Source organism: Scyliorhinus torazame, chromosome 14 (genome assembly GCF_047496885.1).
Source record: "Scyliorhinus torazame isolate Kashiwa2021f chromosome 14, sScyTor2.1, whole genome shotgun sequence".
NCBI classification, from domain to species: domain Eukaryota; kingdom Metazoa; phylum Chordata; class Chondrichthyes; order Carcharhiniformes; family Scyliorhinidae; genus Scyliorhinus; species Scyliorhinus torazame.
The window spans coordinates 214066641-214079146 of NC_092720.1; the positions used below are offsets into that span (position 1 = coordinate 214066641).

At 47.7% G+C, this 12506-nt stretch overlaps 1 protein-coding gene across 3 annotated transcripts in view; it reads left to right on the plus strand.

The window, feature by feature from the left end:
• LOC140390478 (extracellular fatty acid-binding protein-like) overlaps nucleotides 1-12506 on the plus strand; it is a 74525-nt gene that overhangs the window by 13009 nt on the left and 49010 nt on the right. For all 3 annotated transcript variants that reach the window (XM_072475641.1, XM_072475643.1, XM_072475642.1), the window contains exon 2: nucleotides 5637-5785. In XM_072475641.1, coding sequence (XP_072331742.1) covers nucleotides 5637-5785 — 149 coding nt within the window. The remainder of the gene's footprint in view (nucleotides 1-5636; nucleotides 5786-12506) is intronic.

The window sequence follows — 12506 nt, forward strand, 5'->3', positions numbered from 1 at the left end:
AAGTCACCCTCAGCTTCGCTGGATATACAATGCCGCACCGCACCTTGCTAATGTACAGTGCCCTCTTCACCCGGTTGAAGGCAGCCCGCCTCCTTGCCAGCTCCACCGTAAAGTCCTGGTATACACGCATACCAGCTCCAGCCCCTGCACCACCCGCTTCTGCTTGGCCAAGCTCAGGACCTTCTCCTTCACCCTGTACCTACGGAAGCACAGAGTCACTGCCCTTGGCGGCTCACTCGCCTTTGGTATAGGCCTCCACGACTGATGAGCCCGATCCAGTTCATATCAGGAGGGATCCTCCCCCTCCCACAATAATTTTGCCAGCATCGCGGCAAAGTACTCAGTCGGCTTCGGTCCTTCAACTCCTTCGGGCAGCCCCACAATCATCAAATTCTGTCGCCTGGATCTGTTTTCCAGGTCTTCCATTTTTCCTCGCAGATCCTTGTTAATATCCATCACCTTCCGCATCTCTTTCCCCATCGAGGCAAGTTGATCACCGTGTTGCAATAACGTCTCCTCCACTTCCTTCAGCGCCTCCTCTTGCTCTCGCACCTCCGCCACTGCGCTCGCCACCTCCGTCCTCACCGGGGAAACCGCCTCCTCCACCAGCACACTCAAAACCTCCCTCATCTCCTTCCTCACTGTCTCCATGCATTTCGCAATCTGCGCCAACTGCTCTTCAAATTCCGCAGCCATCACCTTAATTATTTCTTCAGCCGTAAGCAGTGCGGCCTTCCCTGGTGCTCCAGCCTCCATTTTTCCTGGTGACCCCGCGGTGACCTTTCCACTCCCCGACGGACCTCCAGCTGGTTTTATTTCGGCCGTTTTCTTGCTCACCCTCAACATTTTTCTTTGTTCCTTTTTCCCTCCTGTGTCTTCACTGTGCCTCCTCCGTGCCTTCTCCCTTCTTCTGCCGCCTCCGCGGACCCTGGGACCGGGCTTAAAGCCCCGAAAATGCCGTTGCCGACCGGGAGCCCTCCATTGTGCGGCCGCCTCCCGCCCGCCGTCACCGGAAGTCCACTTGCAATTCACTTGTAATAAAATCTCAAATTCCTTTAGCTTTGCTGATGAATAGTGTACCTGTACACCAGCCTATTCTGATTCATGCACTAGGACACCCAGATCCCTCTGCATCTCAGAGCTCTGCAATCTCTCACCATTTACGTTTTAAAAAGATTTTCCTGCCAAGTTGAATAACCTCACATGCTCCCACATTACACTACATTTGCAAGACCTTCACCCACTTGCTTAATCTGTCTATATCCTTTTATAGCCTTCTTATGTCAGAGAATTATAAAGTCATGGAATTTTAAGCACAGAAAAAACCCTTGGGCCATCATATCTGCACCAGCCATCAAGCACCTATCTATTCTAATCCCATTTTGTAGCATTTAATCCGTAGCCTTGTAAGATATGGCATTTCAAGTGCTCATCTAAATGCTTCTTCAATGTTGTGAAGGTTCCGATATCTGCCACCTTGTCAGGCAGTGATTTCCAGATCCCACCACCCGTGAGATGAAAATGCTTTTCCTCAAATCTCCTGCTCCTTACTATAAGTCTATTATTACGATCCTGGACCAGACCCCAACAGTGGCTCGGATACTGGACCGAAACCCCAATATTTTAGTTTATTTGTAAGATTGTGCGTAAAGAATGGTCTGCCCCAGAAGTGATTGCGTGAAAAAATATGGCTTTGGTATTTCAAAAACAAAACTTTATTATGAATAGAATATTAAACTTTTAAACTTACTAAATAAGACTTTACAATTACCCTTTAACACTACTAGCCAATTTCCCATAAAACATCAAGAAAACAAACATGCAGCTCTCAATCTATCTTAAAATTAGTAAGGCATTGCTGAATAAAACAGATTTGGCTCATGTTAGGACGCCTTCAGATTCTGGCTGAATATCTTCTAAAACTTGATTAATCTGGCGTGTTTCAGCTTCTGTGTGTCCCCACACCAAACTGCTCTTCTTTACATATTATTACTCTTTTATAACTATCCTACTATGAGGGAATTGTAGATTCAGGGCCAAGAAGATCAAAATTCAGCTCCTCTCTCCCAAAGCTTCTCCAAATGTAATTCCATCCCTGCCCTTCAGGGTTCCATCTAGCAATGACCTCATCACCCCAAACTGAGAAACAAACGATCTCTGCAGACTGCCAAAAGCACATTAACTCTGCAGGCACTTCCTCAGTCAAAACACATTCCTCTGGTCAATTTCATCTGCTGTTTCATAGAAGCAAAACAAAATACTTTAAAAAAATATGACCACTGCAGTCAAACGTGCTATAAGCCCATGCTTTTAAACTTTAACTTGTCCCAATGGTTAGGAACGAATATTCCTAAAGTCCTTCATTTGTCATTCTATGGCCGAATGGTTGTTGACCCTTCTGCTAAGTGGAAAATGTTTCTTCCCATCTACCCTATCTATGTACCTTATATAATTTTGTACTCCTCAATCAGGTTCCCCCTCAGCCTTCTCTACTCTGTTTAGCACAGGGCTAAATCGCTGGCTTTGAAAGCAGACTAAGGCAGGCCAGCAGCACAGTTCAATTCCCGTAACAGCCTCCCTGAACAGGTGCCGGAATGTGGCGACTCGGGGCTTTTCACAGTAACGTCATTGAAGCCTACTTGTGACAATAAGCGATTTTCATTTCATTTCATTTTCATTTCATTTCATTCATTTCTAAGGAGAACAATCCCAGCCTAACCAGCTGAAACACTCAAGCCCAGGCAACATCCTGGTGAGGCATCACCTCACACTTTTCAGGGTGGAATTCCTTTTGTCACATCTGCCCATCTGACCAGCCCAGCTATACCTCCCAATAATCTAAGGCTTTCCTTTTTTTAAAATAAATTTAAAGTACTCAATTCTTTTTTTTCCAATTAAGAGGCAATTTAGCGTGGCCAGTCTACCTACCCTGCACATAATAATAATCATAATAGCTGATTGTCACAATTAGGCTTCAATGAAGTTACTGTGAAAGGCCCCTAAGTTGTGAGGGTGAGACCCACTCAGTCACGGTGAGAATGTGCAAACTCCACACAGACAGTGACCCAGGGCTGGGATCGAACCCAGGTCCTCAGCGCTATGACACAGCAATGCTAACCACCGTGCCATCATGCTGCCCCTAATCTAAGACTTCCCTGCTCGCTATTTACCAAACCACCAATTTTTGTGTCATCTGCTAAATGTACTGATCATATCCCCACATTCCGGGCCAGATCGTTAATGTACACTACAAGGGAGCCAGGCCCAATCCATGTGGTACACCACTGGGCACATGCTTCCAGTCTTTGAACATTTCTCTCCATCTCCGACTAAGCCAATATTGGATCCAATGTCCAAATTGCCCTGGATCAAATTGGCCCTTACCTTCTTGAACTGTCTCCCATAGGCAACTTGTTAAAAACCTTACTGAAATCCGCATAGACTACATCAACTGCACTGTCCTCATCGACACTTCGAATCACCTCTTTGAAGGATTCAATCAAATTTGTTCGATACGATCTCTCCTGACAAAGCCATGCTGACTGTCCTTGATTAATCCTTGCCTCTCCAAGTGGAAAGTAATTCTGTCCCTCAGAATATTTTCCAATAACTTCCCATCACTGATGTTAGCCTCATTGGCCCGTAATTGCCTGTTTTTTCCTTATTTCCCTTCCTGGATGATGATACCATGTTAGCTGATCTCCAGGACTCTGGTACCTCCCCGTGGCCAGAGAGATTTTGAAAATTAATGTCTGAAATGTCCTCTCTTGTCTCACACAGTACCTTAGGATACGTGTGCCTGGGGATTTATCCACTTTCAAGCCCATAAAACCACTAACACCTCCTCACTCTCAATTCTAATCTGTTCAATTATATCACAGGCCCCTTTCCTGCTTTCTATATGTACATCATCCTTCCCCATCGTGAACACATATGCAAAACACTCATTTAATACCTCACTTATGTCTTTTGGCTCCACACACTTTTGTCCACAATGGGTCATACTTTCTAAGGTATCCCTCTTTCCCTTAATGAATTATAAAATGCCCTGGGATTTTCCTTTATTTTATACACAAGCGATTTTTCATGTCTCTCTTTGCTCTCCTGCACTTTCTATTCTCCTCTAAGGTGTCCACTGTTTTCGGCCTCCTGTATCTGCCTTCCTTTTTTTCTTTATCCAAGCCTGTATTTCCCTTGATATCCAGGATTCTCTGGACTTATTGCTCCCACCCGTTACCTTTTATGGGAACATGATGGCTTTATCCTCTCTCTATTTTGTTTGTGAATGACACCCACTGCTCTAATGTATATATTCCTACAAGTAACTACTCCCATTGCTTAAACAAACGCTAACATTTTCAGGCCGGTGGGATTCTCTTTTCCAGCTGGCAGCACACCGTCACCTGCATGTTTTCCAGCGATGTGAGGTGGCTTTAATTGGGAAATCTCATTGACAAGAGGACGGAGGAGAGAATTCCACACCCAGCGAACGGCATACTGCCGAGAGGCATGCGCAGGGGGATTAGGAATCCAGCCCATAGTCTCCCTTCCACAAATCAAAAATCAACTTCAATTTATCTAAATGCCCTGCTATTTTCATAAAATTTACAGTGCAGAAGGAGGCCATTCAGCCCATCGATTCTGCACCGGCTCTTTGAAAGAGCACCCTACCCAAGCCCACACCTCCACCATATCCCCATAACCCAGTAACCCCACCCAACACTAAGGGCAATTTTGGACACGAAGGGCAATTTAGCATGGCCAATCCACCTAACCCGCACGTTTTTGGACTGTGGGAGGAGCACCCGGAGGAAACCCACTCAGACACGGGGAGAACGTGCCGAGTCAGTGACCCAAGTCGGGAATCGAACCTGGGACCCTGGAACTGTGAAGCAATTGTGCTAACCACTATGCTACCGTGCTGCCCAATATAACATCTTTAATAATAGCTTCCAATATTTTCCCTATGATACATGTTAAGCTCACTGGCCTGTAGTTTCTTACTTTCTGTCTGCCTTCCTTTTTCAAAAAATGAGTTACATTAGATATTTTTCAATCTAATGAATTTTCCCTAAATCTAGTGAATTTTGAAAAATTAAAACCAATGTATCAATTTTCTCACCAGCCACTTCTTTTCACACCCCAGAATGAAATTAATCAGGTCTCAGGGATTTGTCAACCAACAGTTCCAACAATTTGCTAAATACCACTTCCCTGGTGATTGTAATTTTCCTGACTCCCTCCCTCCCTTTCATTTCCTGATTTATAGCCATTTCTGGGATGTCACTGGTATGTTCTATAGTGAAGGGCGCTCAAAATATCTGTTCAATTCATCTGCCATCTCCTTATTTTCTGTTATTAACTTCCCAAACTCATTTTCTAAGGGACCAATGCTCACTTTGTTAATCCTTTTCTTTTCAAATTACCTCTTACCATCCTTCTTTATATTTCCAACTAACCTTTTCTCATACTCTAATTTTCCCTTCTTATTTTTATAGCCTCATCTGTTGTGCTGTGTTTCTGCGCTGGAGACACCTTCTGATACTTTGTAACCTTCTCTGTTGGTCAGGATAGCTTTGTCTGTAATCTCCATGGAGTTTCCCTAATGGGGTTTGTTTTTCTTTTTCATTCTACAGCACGCGGGCAAGTGGTTCATACACGCAGTGGCATCGAACTCGGAAGCTACAATACGTATATTCAATTCTCTGGACAGCGCAGTCTACCAAATCACACCCTTGGACGACAAGAAAATGGTGGCGATAAAAGGAAGTTTCCGTCTCAAAGAGTGCGTACATCACTACTTTATATGGCCTAGGTTGACCACATCTATGTTTCTCAAAGTGATTGAACAGCCAGCTCGGGCAGGATGGATCGCATGGGCTCCTCCTTTTGTGCTATACAATCAAACAAACATATGAATGAACATATTGAATAGACCATTCAATCCCTATACCCTATGACTCCCTTTTCAATCAAGAATCTCTCTAATTCAACCTAGAAAATATTTAATGATCCTGCCTCCACTGTTCTCGAGTGAAGAGAGTTCCGAAGATGCACGACCCTCTGAGAGAAAAGATTTCTCCTCTTCAAAGCAAGACCTCTTATTTTTGTCTCCTAGTTTTAATCTCTCCCACAAGGGGAAACATCCTTTCAGCCTCCACCCTGCCAAGCCCCCTCAGGTTCTTATGGCCAGGATTTTCGGAATGGTGCAGGTTCCCGACATGTCCGTCCCAGAGTGATTTCAGGCACCAATGAGCATAAAATAAGCACTGGGCGGAGTTCAACCCCTCACTCAGGAGCAAGTCCTACCTTGGAGAGCTGCTGGACAATGTGATTGGCTCCCCAAACTCTGCAGTGCCAAAGCTGCAGTGGACAGAACTGGAACTGCATGCTGCACATGGAGCCTTAGCCCTGGATTTCCAGGAAGAGGAATGTTTGGGGTCTCAGAGCAGGAAGGGTTGCGGAGGCCTGTAGTTTGGAAAGTGGGGGAAACATGCTAAGGGCAGGACAAGGCATCCATGGTTGACAAGGGAAGTCAAGGACAGCATAAAAGCAAAAGAAAAAGCATACAAAGTGGCAAGAATTAGTGGGAAGCCAGAGGATTGGGAATTCTTTAAAAGTGAGCAGAGGACAATTAAAAAAGCAATAAGGTGAAAGAAGATGAAATTGAAGGGAGAGAAGCTAGCTAGTAATATAAAAGAAGATAAGAAAAGTTTCTTTCAATATATAAAAGGTGAGAGGCAAAAATAGACATTGGATCACTGGAATACGTGGCTGGAGAAGTAATAATAGGAAACAAAGAAATGGCAGACGAACGTAATAGTTACTTTGCATCAGTCTTAATGGTGGAAGACACCAGTGGGATGCCAGAGCTCCAGGAGAACCAGGGGTCAAAGGTGAGTGCAGTGGCTATCACTAAGGAGAAGGTTCTGGGGAAACTGAAAGATCTGAAGGCGGATAGATCACCTGGACCGGATGGACTACACCCCAGGGTCCTAAAAGAGATAGCTGAGGAGATTGTGGAGGCATTGGTGGTGATCTTTCAGCAATCACTGGAGGCAGGAAGGGTCACAGAGGACTGGAAAGTGGCTAATGTAACACCCCTGTTTAAGAAGGGAGGGAGGCAGAAGACGGGAAATTATAGGCCGATTAGCCTGACTTCGGTCATTGGTAAGATTTTAGAGTCTGTTATTAAAGTTGAGATGGCGGAGTACTTAGAAGTGTATGATAAAATAGGACTGAGTCAGCACGACTTTGTCAAAGGGAGGTCATATCTGACAAATCTGTTAGAGTTCTTTGAGGTGGTAACAAGGAAGTTAGACAAAGGAGAACCAGTGGACGTGATTTATTTAGATTTCCAGAAGGCCTTTGACAAGGTGCCGCATCGGAGATTATTAAATAAGTTAAGAACCCATGGTGTTAAGGGTAAGATCCTGGCATGGATAGAGGACTGGCTGGCTGGCAGAAGGCTGAAGATGGGGATAAAGAGGTCTTTTTCAGGATGGCAGCCGGTGACTAGTGGTGTGCCTCTTTTCACAACATACATTAATGATCTGGAAGAAGGAACCGGAGGCACTGTTGCTAAGTTTGCAGATGATACAAAGATCTGTAGAGGGACAGGTAGCATTGAGGAAGCAAGGGGGCTGCAGAAGGATTTGGACAGGCTAGGAGAGTGGGTAAAGAAGTGGCAGATGGAATACAATGTGGAAAAGTGTGAGGCTATGCGCTTTGGAAGGAGGAATTTAGGCATAGACTATTTTCCAAATGGGGAAATGCTTAGGAAATCAGAATCACTTGGGAGTTCTTGTTCATGCTTCTCTTAAGGTTAACGTGCAGGTTCAGTCGGCAGTTGGGAAGGCAAATGCAATGTTAGCATTCATGTCAAGAGGGCTAGAATACAAGACCAGGGATGTACATCTGAGGCTGTATAAGGCTCTGGTCAGACACCATTTGGAGTATTGTGAGCAGTTTTGGGCCCCGTATCGAAGGCCTTACTCTAAGGCACACCTCCTCTGGACCCTTCCCAAGGCCAGCACATCCTTATGTGCTGGCCTTGGGAAGGGTCCAGAGGAGGTACACAAGAATTATCCCTGGAATGAAGAGCTTGTCGTATGAGGAACGGTTAAGGACTCTGGGTCTGAACTCATTTGGAGTTTAGAAGGATGAGGGGGGATCTTATTGAAACTTATAGGATACTGCGAGGCCTGGATAGAGTGGACGTGGAGAGGATGTTTCCACTTGTAGGAAAAACTAGAACAAGAGGACACCATCTCAGACTAAAAGGACGATCCTTTAAACGAGAGATGAGGAGGGATTTCTTCAGCCAGAGGGTGGTGAATCTGTGGAACACTTTGCCACAGAAGGCTGTGGAGGCCAAATCACTGAGTGTCTTTTAGACAGAGATAGATAGGTTCTTGATTAATAAGGGGATCAGGGGTTATGGGGAGAAGGCAGGAGAATGGGGATGAGAAAAATATCAGCCATGATTGAATGGCGGAGCAGACTCGATGGGCCAAGTGGCCTAATTCTGCCCTTATGTCTTATGGTCTTATGGATTGGGATTTCAGGGGAGATGCCTGGGAGGAAGGGAGGACCTGAAATTATCGGAGCTTAAATAGGAGAGGGGGGGCAATGTTTAAAGGGGATTTCTGATAGAGGCGTACCCACTCCTTCCGACTGGAAATCTGGACCCGATTATTTTCAGACTTTCAAACTATTTGCAGAAACATTTCACGCCAGAGTAACAAATTGGGGCTGGGTGGGAAACACACCTTAAGCGATCAATAATTGACAATTTAAGAGCTTCAATTACCAGGGACTCATAGAAAAATTACAGTGAGCAGGAGGTCATTTTGCCCATCAAGTTTGCACTGACTGACCGAAAGAACACTCTACCTCAGCGCACTCCCTACCCTATCCCCATAAACCCAGTTAACCTGCACATCTTTGGACACCAGAGGCAATTTAGCATGACCAATCCATCTCACTCTCACATTGAATCATAGAATCCCTACAGTGGAGGAGGTCAGTCAGGCCATCGGGTCTGCAGCAACCCTCTGAAAGAGCTCTCTACCTAGGCCCACTCCCCTGCCCTGTCCCCACAACCCCATAACCCCACCTAATCTGCATATCGCTTGACACTAAGAGGCAATTTAGCATGGCCAATCAACCTAACTTGCACTTCTTTGGACTGTGGGAGGAAAGGGAGCACCTGGAGGAAACTCATGCAGAAACGGGGAGAAAATGTAAACCCCACACAGTCACCTCAGGCTGGAATTGAACATCTGTGGACTGGGGCAAGGTTGTGCTTTTCCAGTCATAAAGATGCAGAGGTCAAGTTGGGCAGAACTCAGTAGTCTCCCCTTCCCCCGCACTTCCTCTTCTCACCACCATCTGCAAATCTACCAGCGGGGACATGTAAAATTTAGGCCATGTGTTTCTATAAGATTGCATCTTCTTCTTCTAAACTCGAATGTATACAGTTCAATCTGTCCACCTTTCATTATTGAATTACCCTCTTATTCCAGGAACCAGTCGAGCGAACCTTCTCTGAACTGCTCCAAATGCATTATATCCATTCTTGAATAAGGCGACCAAAACTATACACAGTGCTCCAGTTGGAGTCTCACCAAGGCCCAACACAACTGCAGCAAAATGGCCCTACCTTTGTATTCCATTCCCCTTGCAATAAACAATGGACACAATTCTTGGTTTTGAAGTGCCCCCACCAGCGGGAAAACCCGAGTGTTTCCCACTGGCACCAGAAGCGCTGCTCACCTGCCATTCAATGGCACTCAGAAACTTTGTTTCAGGGAATCATAGAATTTACAGTACAGAAGGAGGCCTTTCGGCCCATCACGTCTGCACCGGCCCTTGGAAAGAGCGCCCCACTTAAGCCCTCCACCCTATCCACGTAACCCAGTAACCCCACCCAAACTTTTTGGCAATTTATCATGGCCAATCCACCCAACCTGCACATCTTTGGACTGTGGGAGGAAACCAGAGCACCCGGAGGAAACCCACAGACATGGGGAGAACCTGCAGATTCCTCACAGGCAGTGACCCAAGCCGGAATGGGACCTGAGACAATGGAGCTGTGAAGCAACTGTGCTAACCACTGAGTGCTGCCCAAGAGTCGGGTCCTAAACTCACTTACAGGCTCTGCTCCTGGGAGATCAATCTCAGAATAATGTTGCAGCCCCCCACCCCAACCACCACAAATCACTGCTAAGGCCCACCCCCCACACTGCTGTAAAGGCTAACCCAATGAACGATACCCTGTTACGGGCTCACCAAATGCACCCCTTCTTCAGTCCCCCCCATAAAGTTCCCCCCTTTAGATCCCACCTCAGTCTCCCCCTTCAGGACCCCTCCTTCAGTTGCCCCCTTCAGGTTCCGCCCCTTGGCAGTGCCAATCTAGCACCTTGGGCTCTAGGGATGGAGGGAGAGGGGGGGGGCAAGGGGGTGAGTACCCTTGATGCGACCATAAATTCACGTGAGACAGAGAGTTGAAGTGAACAGTGGCTTTAATCGACTAGAACAGTGCCTGCCTGCGACTGCTCTGCTAGTGAGAGCCGCCTACAGGGCAGCTGCTTTTTATACCTCCCCTCAAGGGGCGGAGCCATGGGCAGAGCCCACAAGCGCACCAACATTCTGATACATTCTGTGTAATATTGTACAATGGTCCATAGGCGGAGCTCACATGGGCAGCAGTGTGATACAGTGTACTACAGCGGTGAATGGGTAGTACAATACGTTCACCACATTCACCCCCTGTTTAAAAAATTGAAGTCCGGCAGGGGTGAAGGGTTTACAGGTTCAGTCTGTCCGGCGCCCTGATCGTGCGCTGTGATCACCGGAGCTCTGGTATCGCAGCGGGCCCGGGTGTCGAAATCATCATTCCGGGCATGGGTGGTGAACCCGCCGGTGCGGGCACAGATGTGGACTCCGGGAGCGTGTCTTCTGGAGCTTCGTTCCTGTGGGTCGGTGAAGGGGGAAGGGAGTATAGGAGGGGGTGTGGAGACCATGTAGGGGCGGGGACGCTAGTCGGCGTAAGTTGGGGGGGGTAGGTTGGGGTGGTGGTGGTGGTGGAACCTGCGGGTGCCAGGTCCCGGAGGCAAACCGTATCCTGTCAGCCGTCGGGGTGCTCTACGTATACGTACTGGGGGTTGGTGTGAAGGAGCTGGACCCTCTCGACCAGGGGGTCGGATTTATGGCTCCTGATGTGTTTGCAGAGTAGGACGGGCCCCAGTGTCTTCAGCCAGGACAGAAGCGAGAACCCGGAGGTGGATTTCCTGGGGAAAACAAACAGTCGTGAGGGGTCTTGTTCGTCACCGTGCATAGGAGTGACCTAATGGAGTGGAGCATGTTGGGGAGGACTTCCTGCCAGTGGGAAACTGGGAGATTCCTTGACTGTAGGGCCAGGAGGAACGGCCTTCCAGACCGTTGCGTTCTCCCTCTCCACCTGCCCGTTTCCCCGAGGGTTATAACTGGTAGTCCTGCTCGAGGTGATGCCCTTACCGAGCAGGTACTGACGCAGTTCGTCGCTCATAAATGAGGAGCCCTGGAGACTTCCGGGTGCAGCGATGACCAGCTAAGTCGCACGTTTCGGCACCTCCCGTTGGAACGGACTTTTGGGCTCTTATCGGGAGCCCCAACGGCAATTTTTGACGGCTAAACCCATTGTGCGGCGAAACTGAAGGGAATCCCCCCGGATATACATGGAGAAAGGAGATAATAGTGGCCAGATTGCAGAGGATCCTTTGGAGCAGCGGCAAGGAAGGGAAGCACGAAGCAAGATGGCGGCGGAAGGAGGCCGTTTGGTATGGGGCCCGGAACAGCAAGAGTTCCTGCGGCGGTGTGTGGAGGAGCTGAAGAAGGAGGTGCTGGCCCCGATGCTGCAGGCGATTGAGGGGCTAAAGGAGGCACAGAAGACCCAGGAGTTGGAGCTTCGTGACGTGAAGGCAAAGGCTGCCCAAAATGAAGACGAAATACAGGGCCTGGTAGTGAAGACAGAGACGCATGAGGCACTGCATAAGAGGTGTATGGAGAGGCTGGAAGCCCTGGAAAATTACTCGAGGAGGAAGAACCTAAGAGTTTTGGGTCTTCCCGAAGGTGCAGAGGGAGCGGACGTCGGGGCATATGTGAGCATGATGCTTCATTCATTAATGGGACCGGAGGCCCTGACGGGCCCCTTGGAAGTGGAGGGAGCATATCGAGTCCTTGCGAGAAGACCGAAGGCAGGAGAACCACCTCGAGCTATAGTGGTGAGGTTTCACCGCTATAAGGACAGGGAGATGGTCCTGGGATGGGCGAAAAAGACACGGAGCTGCAGGTGGGAGAACGCGGTGATCCGCGTGTACCAGGATTGGAGTGCGGAAGTGGCGAGAAGGAGGGTGAGTTTCAATCGGGCCAAGGCGGTGCTACATAGAAAGAAAGTTAAATTTGGTATGCTGCAGCCGGCGAGACTGTGGGTCACACACCAAGGGAAACACCACTACTTCGAG